Below are 14,392 nucleotides of genomic sequence, written 5' to 3' on the forward strand. Positions count from 1 at the left end.
AGGTATAAATTTTTGGAAAAACCACTGTTTAAAAATTACACGATCCATCCAAGCTGCCTTTTGATTATAATAATCAACGGGCAGTGTTTTTATATTTTTAAAAGGCCTCGGATTTTTGGATTTTCCAATGACGGCTAACCTAAGCTTATGGGTTCCTGAGGCATTAGCACAGCATAAAACTGTTATACGGTCTTTGCTTGATTTGAAACCTAAAAAAAAAATTATTTTGAAAAATACTTTATACTTAAAAATAATTAAAGCTAACCTGGTGCACTAGTTTCTGAGCCTGCAACAAGGGTTCTTCTCGGCATTGCTTTCCAATAAAGCTCAGTTTCGTCTGCATTATACACTTGCTCAGGTTTTAGGTCGTGCTCCGTTATGAGATTTTCAAAATCATAGTAAAATTCTACCATAGCTACATCATCAGCACTTAATTTCTCCCCTTGAACAGCTAATTCTCGTATTCCATGACGTTTTTTAATTCTGTAAAGCCAACCAGAAGATGCCGAGAAGCTCGTGAAACGGTCAGCAGTTGATGAAAATACGAGAAAACTTTGGGATTCCCCGAAATGAATGTTTACACGGTGCTGCATTATTCAGCGATGAATGTTTACACGGTGCATTATTCAGCGTTCATGGGCGCCACCGACCTCTGGTCGTTAGCCACGGCTAATCCGCGCACGGATGATCAATTTAATATGCGGCACGGAGAATCGGGGATAATCGGGGTTCTACTGTACACACATCTACACACACATGTATATTTCGTGAGCATATACCTATCGACACGTCTACTTCTTATTACCTATCTTTTTTCCTATATATATATATATATATATATATATATATATATATATATATATATATATATATATATATATATATATATATATATATACAAAATCTCTACTCCACAAATTTTTCTAAAAAAATGTTATTGATTTTTTTACAATAACTCCGTTAATTTTTATGATATCAGATTCATTCAAAAACCATTTGAAAGGTAATTTCAAAGGCTATAAAGTCGTAATAAATTAAATCTTTTAAATCCCTTATTTTTTAAAAAGATAAAAGGTTATAGGGCCCCGGTTACATGATTCTCGCAGTAAAATTTAATTTTTAAACGTTTTTATCTCAGTTATTTTTATCCTACAAAAATATACAAAAAAGGAAAATCTTTGTTAAAAAAAAAACCTCAAATTTTGTTCTGTATCATTTTTTTAAGTATATTGAGTATATATGGAGTTATTCTCAAAAGTATATAAAATTTATGAAAATTTGAAAAATTCTGATTTTTTTAAATCTTCTATTGCACATGCAATATACCTTACACAACACCCAGAGAAAACACCATTGGCCCCGTTTCACTTGAATCTTATTCGTCAGCTTGTAGACAGGTATGTGGATCTAATATTGAAATTATCTATTATATTATTATAATAGATAATTATTATTATATTATACCAAAACATACAACCGTAGTGCCTGTACGAAACGTTTTCCGTCTTGTAGGTAGACATTTTCCTGATATTATCCCCAACAACAAAGTTCGTAGATGCACTGTTTACTCAACAACAAAGACTCAAGCAAAGAAACGGCGCGAATCAAGGTACATGTGTCGGGAATGTGACGTGGGTCTCTGCGCACATCCTTGCTTTGGCATTTACCATACCCAGAAACAATTCTAATGACTACTTTCGTATTTATTTCATATTTAGTTTATAGTTATTTATTAAAAATACTTTCGTTTTATATTTTTTTGAAAATTAAAGAGCATTTTCTGAGTTTTTCTTTGCATTTAATGAGCAACCGTATATATACGTCGCTGGTACTGCTGGCACTTCAAAAACCCTGGGAACGGTGGCACTGCGTCGCTGATCAGGTCTGGTAAAAAAGGGTTAAGAAATTATGTTAAAATATTAATTTTAAACAGCGTGGAGTTATGGTTATGGAGCTATTACCACCTTATCACTGCGAACTAATCAGGCCTCAAATGAAGAGGTAATCTAATCATAAGATGAAACCAATGTACTTGATCTGCTACTTTGTTTGCATTGGATAAATGGAATAAGTTGCAAAATTTACAGGTTAAGGATTAACTGAATGGGATAACAATTTATGATTAATAAATTTATAAGTATTGCCGTCAATTTTAAGTACTAGATAGAGAAAGGCACTTAGGAACGGTACAAAAAAGTTGATAAAATCTACAGAAACAGCAAGATTAATTGGTGGCTAACTAAGTAAATAGAAATCGAAGAGTATGCACATAAATTAACAGCTATATCCCAAGCGTGTCTGGAAGTCTAGATGAGCATCGACCAATTTATATTCCCCGATCATGTAAATAACCATAAACGAACGAAGAATGAACTTTACACGTAATACATATTCGAAGGACCAAGAGGCGAAAGAGAAACAGCTCATCCTGACAGGACTTTTTGTTATAGAAACACGTAGTGATCGATTCCCGGCATTCCGTTCTCATGTCCGCATTATGTTCGAGTACGCCATATTTTTTCGCATATATTCGACACGTAAATGCACTTAGGGAGTTTGCTAGGCGCGGGATAACGGGGACGAAGGACGACAAGGGGTCGGCGAGTAGTCTAACACCCGAATGGAATGCACTTATGTGCACAAATTATATGGGCTTTCCTCTCGGTGGCACACATCTGCATCAGTCTCCACGCGTTGTATATCCCACTGTAGACAGTTCAATTTGCCTGTTTTATTTTTTGAATTGGCGTTACTACTGTACATATATGAGGTATCGAAAATATTCTAATTTTGTTTAAATTTACTTACTAAGAGAAACAAACAGAAAGATAAGTTTAGGAATTAGAACTCTTCATAAAAATATTACTGTGAAATGCCATAAATAATTTAAAAAGAAGTAATGAAGAAATAATTAGCTGGGATGAAACTCGAGAAGTACATAATCGATGCTGATGCTGAATTTCAAGGACTTCCAGGTATTAGAAAAATAAATTAAAAAAAAAGTAAAACTATACGGGATGGTCCTTAAGTATTTGTACAAAAAGAAACAGTATTCACTTTAAAATATTACGATTTGAGCCAAATTGCTTTAATAAAATGTTGATATTAAGAGTGTTAAAGCGAAAATTTAAACTTTTATTTTTCTCTATAACTTTCATGCTTGTGAACATTTATGTATAAAAATTTACAACTGGTTACTGTTGAATATAAGGAATTATAATTTGATGCATGCTTTGAAGTAGCTGATAGATGGCGCCATATAGGTGCCATAAATTTGCACTTTTTTGCTCCCTAAGTTATTGGTATTTGTGATAAAAAATATTAAAGATACATTATACATATATATATATATATATATATATATATATATATATATATATATATATATATACATATTAACAAAAAAGTATACTTGTTAATAACTTCAAAACTCAACATTTTTCGAGATAACCGCATTTTACAAATCAGCTGCATAATTCCGATTTAACGCGATTACTCCAGGCAACGAAGGAAAAATAGACAAAAACATTAATACTTCTGAATTTTGTTATGGGATACCTTTAAGTAAAGTTAATGGTTAAAGAAATATTAAATAAAATAAATATATCAGTAGGATAATTAATAATAGGATTTGAGAAAATAACAGAACAATAGGATTTTACATCAAATATTTTACGTTTTATATTAAACTAAAGTCATAATTAAAACATTTTATTTACAAACAAAATTAAAAAAATAGTTAAACTAGATATTATTAAACTTTTTGTTAAACTAAATGTGCGATATGTCTACCATTTTCTTTAATTCATTTGTCAATACATTCCATAAAAGATAGTCTCATATTAAATAGCATAATTGGTTCTAAAGAAACTGCTGCAGTATTTATTATATGTAATATAAGTATAATAGTAAGTATACTTTTGGGATTTTTTATGAATTAAATAATTATATCAATATCCCACCACATAACCAAGGAATATGACTACCACGATCAATTCAACGTTAAGGAAAGTTTTATTTAGGTATATTCTAACTACTCTCTCTTTATAATGTGGTGGTCTACCATCTTGCAAACCACATATTTTGCCTTAAGTTTGATGACAATTCTTCCAACAAATCAATAAAATCATTTTATAAAAAATTTATATAAATCTCACCATTTAAATTACAAGGTAATTCGCATGTCCGTAAAAACTGATTACCAATGGTTCCAAACCATACGTTCATTTGAAACTCATGTTGAAAACGCCTTTCTCTCTTAACATGACGATATTCAGTATCTCAAAAATGATTTTTCTTTAGATTAAAAAGACCATAGGGTGTAAATGTAGCTTCATTCGTAAAAAATATTCTATCGACTAAGGAGTGGTCAAGATTTTACCTGTTTCGGATATCATTTGCAACTCTGTACTTAGGTCGGTCCAAGTTCTCACGTTTAGAACGAAATGAACCACTTTCACCTAAATTCCGAAAGAGGTGTTTAAAGGTTTGGTGACTAGGTTGTAGCTTGTTTGGATATATTTTTAAATATTCCTTCTCATATCCATAGTATTATTATTACGCCTCGGCATTTTGTGCTTTTCTTTAATAAACCAAAATAAACTAGATATTACAAAAATCATTGATTAATCGAAACAAGACTTATTTTTATTTATCCAAAGCATTCGTGACATCAGCCTACTCTGTTAAAATTTCCCGTAATGCATTGGGGTTGTCTACTGGCATCAAAACTCGCTTTAAAAATAGGTGGTAAGTACAGTAGCTGGCATTGTAGACTAGCGCGAAGCTTCATACTGTGTTTTCTATATTTTTTATAACATGAATAGTTTTTTATTTATTATTTTTTTATAATATTTAATTATATAATTTTAATATTTATTTATTATTTATATTTTAAACAAAATATATTATATTAAAATAATTTAATAAAAATTATTGATAGTAGCGCCACCTGCTAACGCATTTAATCATTAATTTGATAGTAAATTTAATTATTATATAAAATAAATAAGATGTTTAAAAATAAATTTGGTTATAGTTTGAAACGAAATAACGTTAAAAAATATATGATGACTAGAAACGAATTGATAGAGAGTAGTAAATCGATGTGAAGACCGTTATAAAGCATGCGGTACCTAAAGAAGAAGATAGAAGCTTCTCTCCAATAAGACATTTAGCAGCTATAACAAAGGATTTTGTGATGTTACATTATCATCTTTGAGTTGTTTTAAGAAGAACAAACTATGAATTATGCTTATCCACAGGTATTTAATGTTTTACCGCAAGACTGCAGCTGACTGATAAAATGCGATTATCTCGAAAACGGTTGAATTTTGAAGTTATTAACAGTTATACCGTTTCTTTGTAAAAATAATGAATCTTTAATATTTTTTAACACAAATAGCGCTAACTTAAAGAGAAAAAAAGTTAATCGCAAATGAATGCCACATATGTGGCGCCCTCTGTCAGCTACATAAAAGTATGTAAAAAATTGTAATTTATCCTATTCAAAAGTATCCAATTGTAAATTTTTATCCATAAATATTTACAAACGTGAAAGTTATAGCGAAAAATAAAATTTTAAATTTCCACTTTAACACCCTGTATCTTCCTTAATATCAATATTTTATTAAAGCAAGTCGGCTTAAATCGTAATATTTTAAAGTGCAGAATCTACGGTTTCTTTTTGTACAATTAGTTAAGGACAACCCTGTATAGTTCAGTCAGGATATGTCGAAAAGCAGACCAAAAAGCTCCTATGGATATTTTCCATTTGAGTCTAGTTTTTTCACTGGAATCACTTCAGCACGTACCTTGTATTAATAATCACAATATGAGCGACTCACAAACCTTCTGCTTAGTTTTTTATTTACCAAAATCTGCAGCAATTCGGACTCAATTTCAATTAAATTCAATTCAAATTCAATTTTTGCTTTTAGCACCCATATTTTCGTCTATAACTCCAGAGATATTGCTCCTACAAAAAAATTATTCAAGATAAAAGTTTCGTTTTTTAATTTTACATAATATTTGACTAACTAGAATTGGAAATTGTTGTTTATTATTTAAAAAATAGCAATAATTGGAAAAAATGTGCAAAAAATGGAGTTTTTTTTAAATTATTTTCGACACCTAAACATAACTGACAGCTTTTATATTCCGCCTATAAATACATTATAATACGACTGAAATGTGTGCTAAATTGCGTTAGTATCGGTTTAATAGTTTTTAATAATAATAATTTGCTTTTCAGGGCCCGCAAAATAATTTGCAAATTTGCAAAATTATGTTGGGCCCAAAGTAAACTTTAAATAGTCGATTTTCTTCATATATCTAAAGAAAAGCTCAAGTTTTTAAACGCACTTTGAAAAATTGAAATCGGTCAACTAGAAGAGCCTAGGACAGTGGTTAAAGTTATAAACAATTTTTTAGTTTATAAATAACTAAAATAACTTTATTTACATATATATCAATTTCAAAATTTTTTCACTTAAAAAACTTTAAAAGACACTTGCGAGTTCAGAAACAAAAACTGCGTAGAAATAAAATGCGATTATTGAATGGTATAAAATTGTTTATTGCAAATTTCCCGTTTTATAATTAAAATAGATTTTTGAAAAATCATATTTGAAATTTGAGACATCGTTTTCAAATATGATTTTTCTGCTCGAAGAAGATCAAAAACAGATGATAGAAAGGTGAGAAAATGTAATTTTTGAAGTGGGTTGTGATTTTTAACTCGACGGGAACTTACGACGAAGTTGACCATTTTTCGAGCCAGGATAAATATTGTTTCACTTCTTGATGCATTCTGCACATACGATGACCTCTATATAACAATTGGGGTCATCAGAAACGGAAGAGAAGATATTATGTTCAATCTAGACCTCGCTGGATTCTCCCTTTCGCATTGGGTGTGTATATTAAAACAAAAAAAAAACAAAAATGAAAGCTAAAGGGCTATATAAAACTCTTTTTGAAAAGAAGTAAAATCAAACAAATATACATAAACAAACATACAATATTATAACTAAACAAGAATTTATACAAACTTAAATATTAGTCAATACGAAAAGACACACCAAAAAAACAACCATTTTAAGGATAGAACACTGATGGCTCAAACAAAGCGACAAAGTATTTAACAACTAAAAGACAAACCTATTATAGCCGCAAACATACTATACATAAAAGGATAAAAGACAAATTAATAATATTACAAAAAACCAACCTAATTACGGATACATATGTCAACGTTATAAAGACAAATTAATAATGCGGTGCATACAAATAATTAATACAATTATTAATACAAAAACCCACATGAAATACAATCGGTGTTAACAAAATACAAACCGTAAATAAAACAAAAAAAAATGCAAATTGTTCTTAATTGACAATGTTCAATCGCGATCGCGGCACAACTGAGATAAAGTTCTAAACAAACAAATATGAAATGTATCTACCAAGTACGGTACTTAATGATGATGCAGCAACAAGATTATGGTGTATATAATATATTGTGTCTTTGTACTTTACCATGCAACAGCGAAGCACTAGAACAACTGTCTTTTTCACAAGACCGAAGCAAGTGTATAAGGTACTCTTAACCCAAACACACATCTGTATCGTTTGGGAGATAAAACTCGACTCTTATCTCAAATACACCTCTGTGTCATTTGCTGCGCACAAAATCTTGTTTAAATAAACGGGGAGGATCAAAACTAACAAAAAGTCTGTTAATATATTACAAATGTTTAGACACAGTTGCGAAACTGCAACACTTCTTTGAAATCAGCTTTATTGAACACCAACTATATTACAATACATGTTTACAATAACTCAACGACAACTGTAAACTTCAAAACTCAAAATACTACTATTGCAAACTGTCAATAACATATGTTTATATATATTTTTTGACGTTCCAAACTTCACTAGACATTTCATGAATTTTCGTTGTCATCTTGAATGTTCTCGAACTGCTTCTTCTTTTTCGTCAAGGGACTTTTTATATTTGGGATAAATCTTTCGGAACTTTCGTAATAATATGAAATACTTAGTAAAGGTTAAACGACTAAAGACAACGACGTGTGTTCGCAGAATGGACTCTTCGAATTGGACAGTTGGAATTTGACCCCAATTTTTTTAAGTCCATTTTTAAATTAATGGGTATGTCTACAAAGAGGATTATCGAAGTTGAGACTGTGGATTTTTGGTTGGTCATCGGTTGAGCATGAAGCGGATGATATGGACAGCAATAACATGTGGTTTCAACAATACGACGCTACATGCCACACAGCTGATGCCACATTCTGCATGATCGACTTGAGAGCATGATCATCGCACGTGAAGTTAATGCGAAGTGGCTACCGAGATCGTGCGATTGGGCTCCGCCCATTAGACATTTTCTTTTGTGGCATTCCTAAGTCGCAAATCTATGCGAATAATCGATAAACCACAGCGACCCACAAAGCCAACATAATTCATTCCATAGATGAAATTTAGTGTGATTTATTCGCCAAAGTCATGGAAAATTGGACAATAAGGATATCGACGAAGCCGCGTAGGATATTTAAACGATGTTATATTCATACAGTTTGTAAAAAAAAGTAAAAAATGTTGAATATATTTTACACACAGTGTGTTTTATTTAAATTTAAAGAAAGGAAGCGTTAAATTAAAGACCCATATATAATATGATTACAAAATATATTTAGTTAAATAATTTAAAAAATATTTAATCAAGTGTTAGCTATAATAAAATAATTAACTCTACGTATAAAAACTCAACAATAGCAATTAAATAAAAAACTATCTAACAACTTAAAAATCAAACAGCTGAAGTAACTAGACTATTGTTTGGTTACAATCTTGAAGATCCTCTGTAAGCTAAAAAAATTAAAACAAATGAAAATATAATAAAATATATTACTCTCATACACTACCTTATCTTCTTTGCAAGCATGTAATTCTTGCTGTGATAGTTTTTCCACAATGGCAGCTGTGTAACAATCACCAAGCATATTATTGGTAGTGCGAAATCGGTCTCTGGAAATGCAAAAAAATACATAAAATACAGGTAAATTTTTTTTATTACCTACTAGATTTAATGAGATAAAGATGTAGTTAAAAAACTAGCCAGAAACAAGTCATCCGTAATAGATAATCCCCAGCTGAACTATATACAGAAGGTAACCACCATACCATAATGGCATTACAACAGCTTATAAAAGAAATATGGACACAGAAATCCCTCCCCAGTGACTGGAATATTGGAACACGTTGCACAATTCCACAAAAAAGGAGATATCTTTGCTCTAAGCAAAGAAGAATTACACTTCTAAATGCAGCGTATAAAATATTTGAAGTTAAATTTGTCGATAGCAATTAAAGTAAATTGTATACTCACGCTTAATCAAGCCATTAATAAGAGCGATGCTGGGAATATTTATATTCCACTATGCATCAACAATTTACCCATATAAATTACCATCATTCTTGTACTCATTGCGTCGAGTAAGGACGATAAATATACGAAAATGGTTGCGTTTCGATTTAATTTGAGTCTCTTACCACTCGCTAACACGTGTTTCTGGGTCTACCCGTCATCAGAGAGAGTTTGTAAGAGTGTAGTCGGTGCGTTTTGATTTGGTTTGAGTCTTCTTACAAACTCTCTCTGACGACGGGTAGACCCAGAAACACGTGTTAGGGAGTGGTAAGAGAGTCAAATTAAATCGAAACAACCATTTTCGTATATAAAATATTTTCCACGTTACTATGTAACCGTATGTCAACATATGCAGAACGGATAGTAAAAAATTACCAGGCTGGTTTCAGAGGTGGTAAATCGACAATTCATCAGAGTGCAGCCCTGAAACAAATTTTAGAAAAAACACTGGAACATGGCATATATACTCATTAAATATTTATAGACTACAAAAGAGCCAACGACCCTGTGAATAGAAGAGAAACGTTCAAAGCAATGAAAGAGCTAGGAATACCAAATCAGTTGGTAAATTTAACAAAACTAACTCTTGAAAAAGTTGAACGGGGGAACTGTCTCTCATGTAAACTTTTCAATCTTGTATATCACAAAGCGTTTTTCTTTGTTTATTTAATGTAGATGTGATATAAAATGTTTTGGTTGATCAATTTTAAATTATATTTGGCACGTCTATATCGTATCACATATTTTAATTGATTAATTAATTAATAGCTACTCACACAAGCCAATCAACGGCAAATAAGAGAGATACGTTGTGATTGGGAATGCCAATTGAAGAAAGAACCATAAATAGAATAATTAGCGCCGAACTTGGTACACTGGTAACTGCAAATGACATTATTGTTGTTGTAAACCTAAAAACAGAAAGACCTTACAGTGAAACAAAATCAATACGATTAAAAATATTTTTTGTTTCGTTTTTAAAAATGTCCTGAAAATGTAATCATTTTCTTTCTACGCAGTACTTATATTATTCTAAAAAATTAACCTCTTTTTTAAAAATTAAAATTATTTCTTTTATTTTTAACGTGTAAATTGTGGAAGAGTTAATATTTTATTTTTTTATGTTTTCTTACCTACAATCGCGATTATATTAGTTTTTTTCTCTGGGTTATTTTTTGCATAAAAACGGAGCCTCATATAAAAAAAAAGAAAAAATATTTTTTGTCACAAATCAAGCACTTAAAAATGATTTTTAATTTAAAAAATCTCAGTGGCGTACCATTTTTTCCTTTACAATAATTGAGACCCTTACCTGTATGCGCGTCAATGAGGAAAATTCTTCTTCCTTTTTATAAGCAATTCTGCTTGTTCATTGGCGGATTAATACCTCTATGGGAGGTTGTCACTCCATCTTTTGCGTGCTCCTCCGATACTTCTTCTGTCGATTGGTTCTCTCTTGCTATTTTGACGACACGGGTTTCCTCCATTCTGCTTATGTGGTTATTCCATTCTTTTTTCCATCTTGTGTCCATTCATTTATACATTGTACGTTACATTTTCTTCTAATGTCTTCACTTCTCTTTCGATCTCTCAGCGTATTTCCTGTAATTCTTGTCAGTACTCTCATCTCTTCAGTTTCCAGTAGCCTTCCACAGTTGTGACTGTTTCGAATCTTGTTTCTGTTATGGTCTTAACTAGTTTTCTAAATTCTGGAATTCATCTCAGTGTTAATGTGTCTGTTTCGCCATATAGTGTTCTTAAGGCATCCTGCTAGTCTATTTGCTTTTTGTACTTGATCTCTCACTTCTTTGTCCAGGTCTCCATAGCTAGACAGTGTATTTTCCAGGTATTTTATTTCCATTACTCGTTCAATACTAATGCCATTAATTTCTATTTTACATCTTTATTCCTGACTACTATTGTTTTAGTTTTCTGAGATGAGATTGTCATATTAAATTCTTTTCCCCATATTAAATCTGTGGACCAGTCTTTGCAGACTATCTTCATCTTGGGCTATCAATATTGCGTCGTCTGCGTAACAGAGTATTTTTATTTATTTATTTCCCATTTTGTATCCTCTTCAATTGTTAACGCTTTTGATGATTTCGTCCATGATCGAATTGAAGAGCATAAGGCTAAATGAAACCCCTTGTCTCATTCCACTGCCTGTTTTTATAGGTTCTGTAAGTTGTCCATCTATTTTGACTTCCATTTTGTTGTTTTGGTAGATGTTTTCGATAGTTTTTATAATATTTAGGGGAACTTCTCTATTATACAGAAGATAGATTATTGAGTCTTACTCTGTCGAACGCTTTCTTTAGGTCAATCAGACACACAAATGCTGGTATATGTGATATGTGGTATAGTGATTTCTCACTAGATTCTTGCTTTATAACGAATATTGCATCTGTACCACTACGAAAATCCTGTTGTTCATCTGCTAAAATTATTCCCTGATTTATTATCACTTAGTAGTGAAATTTTAGTTGTAAGTTTTAGCGTAGTATTTAACAAGTTTATACCTCTGCAGTGTTTCTGGCTGGTTTTATTCCCTTTTTTGAATAGTAGAATTAGTTCGCTCGTTCTCCATTATTGGAAACATGGAAGTATTTGCTAAAGCTGACGATAATCAACCACCAACACCAGAGGTGACGACAAACGAAGAAATAAATATTGAGGAGGAAGCGGTGAAGGAAGCATTAAGGAAATTAAAAAATAGAAAATCACCAGGAGAGGGCAGAATACCGAACGAACTCCTAAAGTACGGAGGACCAGATCTGACCAAACAACTATTAAAACTAATCTAAAAATTAATAGAACAAAACAGAATTCCTCATGAATGGAGATCAAGCATCCTAATACCTCTCTTCAAAGAGGGAGACAAATCGGACACGGAAAATTACAGAGGAATTAATTTATTAAACACAACACTAAAATTAACAACCAAAGTGATAACAAATAAATTGAATAAAATTATAACACTAGCAGAAGAACAACAAGGTTTTAGGTCGGGAAGATCATGCACCGACGCTATATTTATAATGAGCCAAGTGCAAGAGAAATCATTAGAATACAACAAACCGGTATATATATGTTTCGTGGACCTTACAAAGGCATTTGACCGGGTCAAATTAAAAGACGTTATCCACTTACTGTATGCAAGAAAGATACCTCTAGGAATAATCAAACCGATCGAAAATATCTACTAAAACAACACAATAACAGTGAAAGTAGAAGAAGAACTAACCTACCCTATTGAAGCTGGCAATGGGATAAGACAGGGGGATTACCTGAGTCCTCTATTGTTCAACCTGATTATGGGCGAAATAATAAAAAAAGTAAGAACTAAAAAAGGATACCAAATGGGAGAAAAACAACTTAAAATAATCTGCAAGGCAGACGACGCAATACTACTCTCTCAAAGTGAAAATAATTTACAACGTATGCTGCACCAATTTAATAGAACCGCCAGAAAATTTAACATGTTAATTTCCCCAAAAAAGACAAAATGCATGGTTAAAACAGCAAATTTACTAAGATGTAGATTGGATCTGGAAGGTCAGATAATAGAACAAGTGATGGAGTTTAAATATCTAGGCATCACATTATCTAGCTACGGAAAGCTCGAAACCGAAGTGGAAGATTAAGTGAATAGAGCAAACAGAGCCGCAGGCTGCCTAAATGAAACAATATGGAGAAATAAAAATATCTGGAAAGAAATGAAAGGCAGAATATTCAAAACAGTCATCAGACCAATAATGACATACGCGGCAGAAACAAGACCTGACACAGAGAGGACAAAAAGGATGTTAGAAACAGCAGAGATGAAAACACTTAGAAAAATTGATGGTAAGACACTATGGGACACAGCTAGAAGTACAGATACACGACGTAGATGCAAGGTGGAGAAGTTCAAGAACAGGGTAAGAAATAGAAGAGTAGAATGGAACGATCATATATGCCGAATGACAACAAATAGAGTAGTAAAGACGGCAAGAGACGGTTCATCAATAGGAAGACGATCAGTAGGAAGACCACGAAAACGATGGAACGACAACTTAGTGGAAGCACATTGAAAAACAGACAGAGTCATGTCTATATAAAAGAAGAAGAAGAAGTTCTCCATTTTTCCGGTATGTTATTGTGTTTTATAATTTTATTAATTAAAATGATGAATATAAAATTCCTAATTTTATGTCAAAAAATGCGCAATTCTTAACTTTTAAAACCCACCAAATTTCATTTGCATATCTTAACCAGTTTCATAAATCGTTAGTTTGTAAGAAAAATTTTAACAACCAGGATCTCGGAAAAGAAAGCATTCACGGGCATTTATACGTTTTTATAGCAAATTGTCATTATTTTTGATAAAAAATTAATTTCTGAGTCTTGGCGCAATTGGTCAGCATGACCAAAGCAAAGTTTCTGCCAATTTAACTAAAACCACTTTTACATAAGAAAAGTGCCGGGTTTCTTTGTGTACATATCTAGTTTCGGAACGACCAACAAACCAGACTTTGGCCCCCATGGGCTCTTCCGGCATATATTGTTGAATAGAACTGCGTAATCCTATTATGAATTATGCGATATGCATCTATTTAAACTTGATCCTCTAAAATTAGATAAATATAACTATAACATACCTACCAAATGCTTAAAAGAGTTCCTACTGGCAAAGGAAAACCTGACATCTGGGCAATAAATATCGTTGATATGGCCAAAAACATAGCGGTTCCATCCAAATTGGTGTTGCAGCCGATTGGCATTACGAAGCGCGTAATTCGGGGATCTATATTAAGTTCATTGTCCATTAACTCCATATTTATTGGTAATGCGGCTGAAGTAGAAGCAGCTGCAAAAGCAGTTACTGTTCCTAAAAATGTTACGATTTTAATCTTACTGAAATGCAAAAACCATGATAGAATTTGTTGAAAAGGCTAA

General features: G+C 31.9%; 1 protein-coding gene across 1 annotated transcript in view; it reads right to left on the reverse strand.

Annotated features, from left to right (window-relative positions):
- Positions 1 to 8,699: 8,699 nt before the first annotated feature.
- LOC140445691 (excitatory amino acid transporter 2-like) overlaps positions 8,700 to 14,392 on the reverse strand; it is a 34,218-nt gene continuing 28,525 nt past the window's right edge. The window contains exons 6-9 of the mRNA XM_072537949.1: positions 14,099 to 14,324; positions 10,228 to 10,362; positions 8,949 to 9,051; positions 8,700 to 8,892 (exon numbers count right to left, since the gene is read on the reverse strand). Of these exons, the coding sequence (XP_072394050.1) occupies positions 8,851 to 8,892; positions 8,949 to 9,051; positions 10,228 to 10,362; positions 14,099 to 14,324 (506 nt within the window). The 3' untranslated portion in view covers positions 8,700 to 8,850. The remainder of the gene's footprint in view (positions 8,893 to 8,948; positions 9,052 to 10,227; positions 10,363 to 14,098; positions 14,325 to 14,392) is intronic.

The sequence above is a fragment of the Diabrotica undecimpunctata genome, chromosome 7 (genome assembly GCF_040954645.1).
Source record: "Diabrotica undecimpunctata isolate CICGRU chromosome 7, icDiaUnde3, whole genome shotgun sequence".
NCBI classification, from domain to species: Eukaryota; Metazoa; Arthropoda; class Insecta; order Coleoptera; family Chrysomelidae; genus Diabrotica; species Diabrotica undecimpunctata.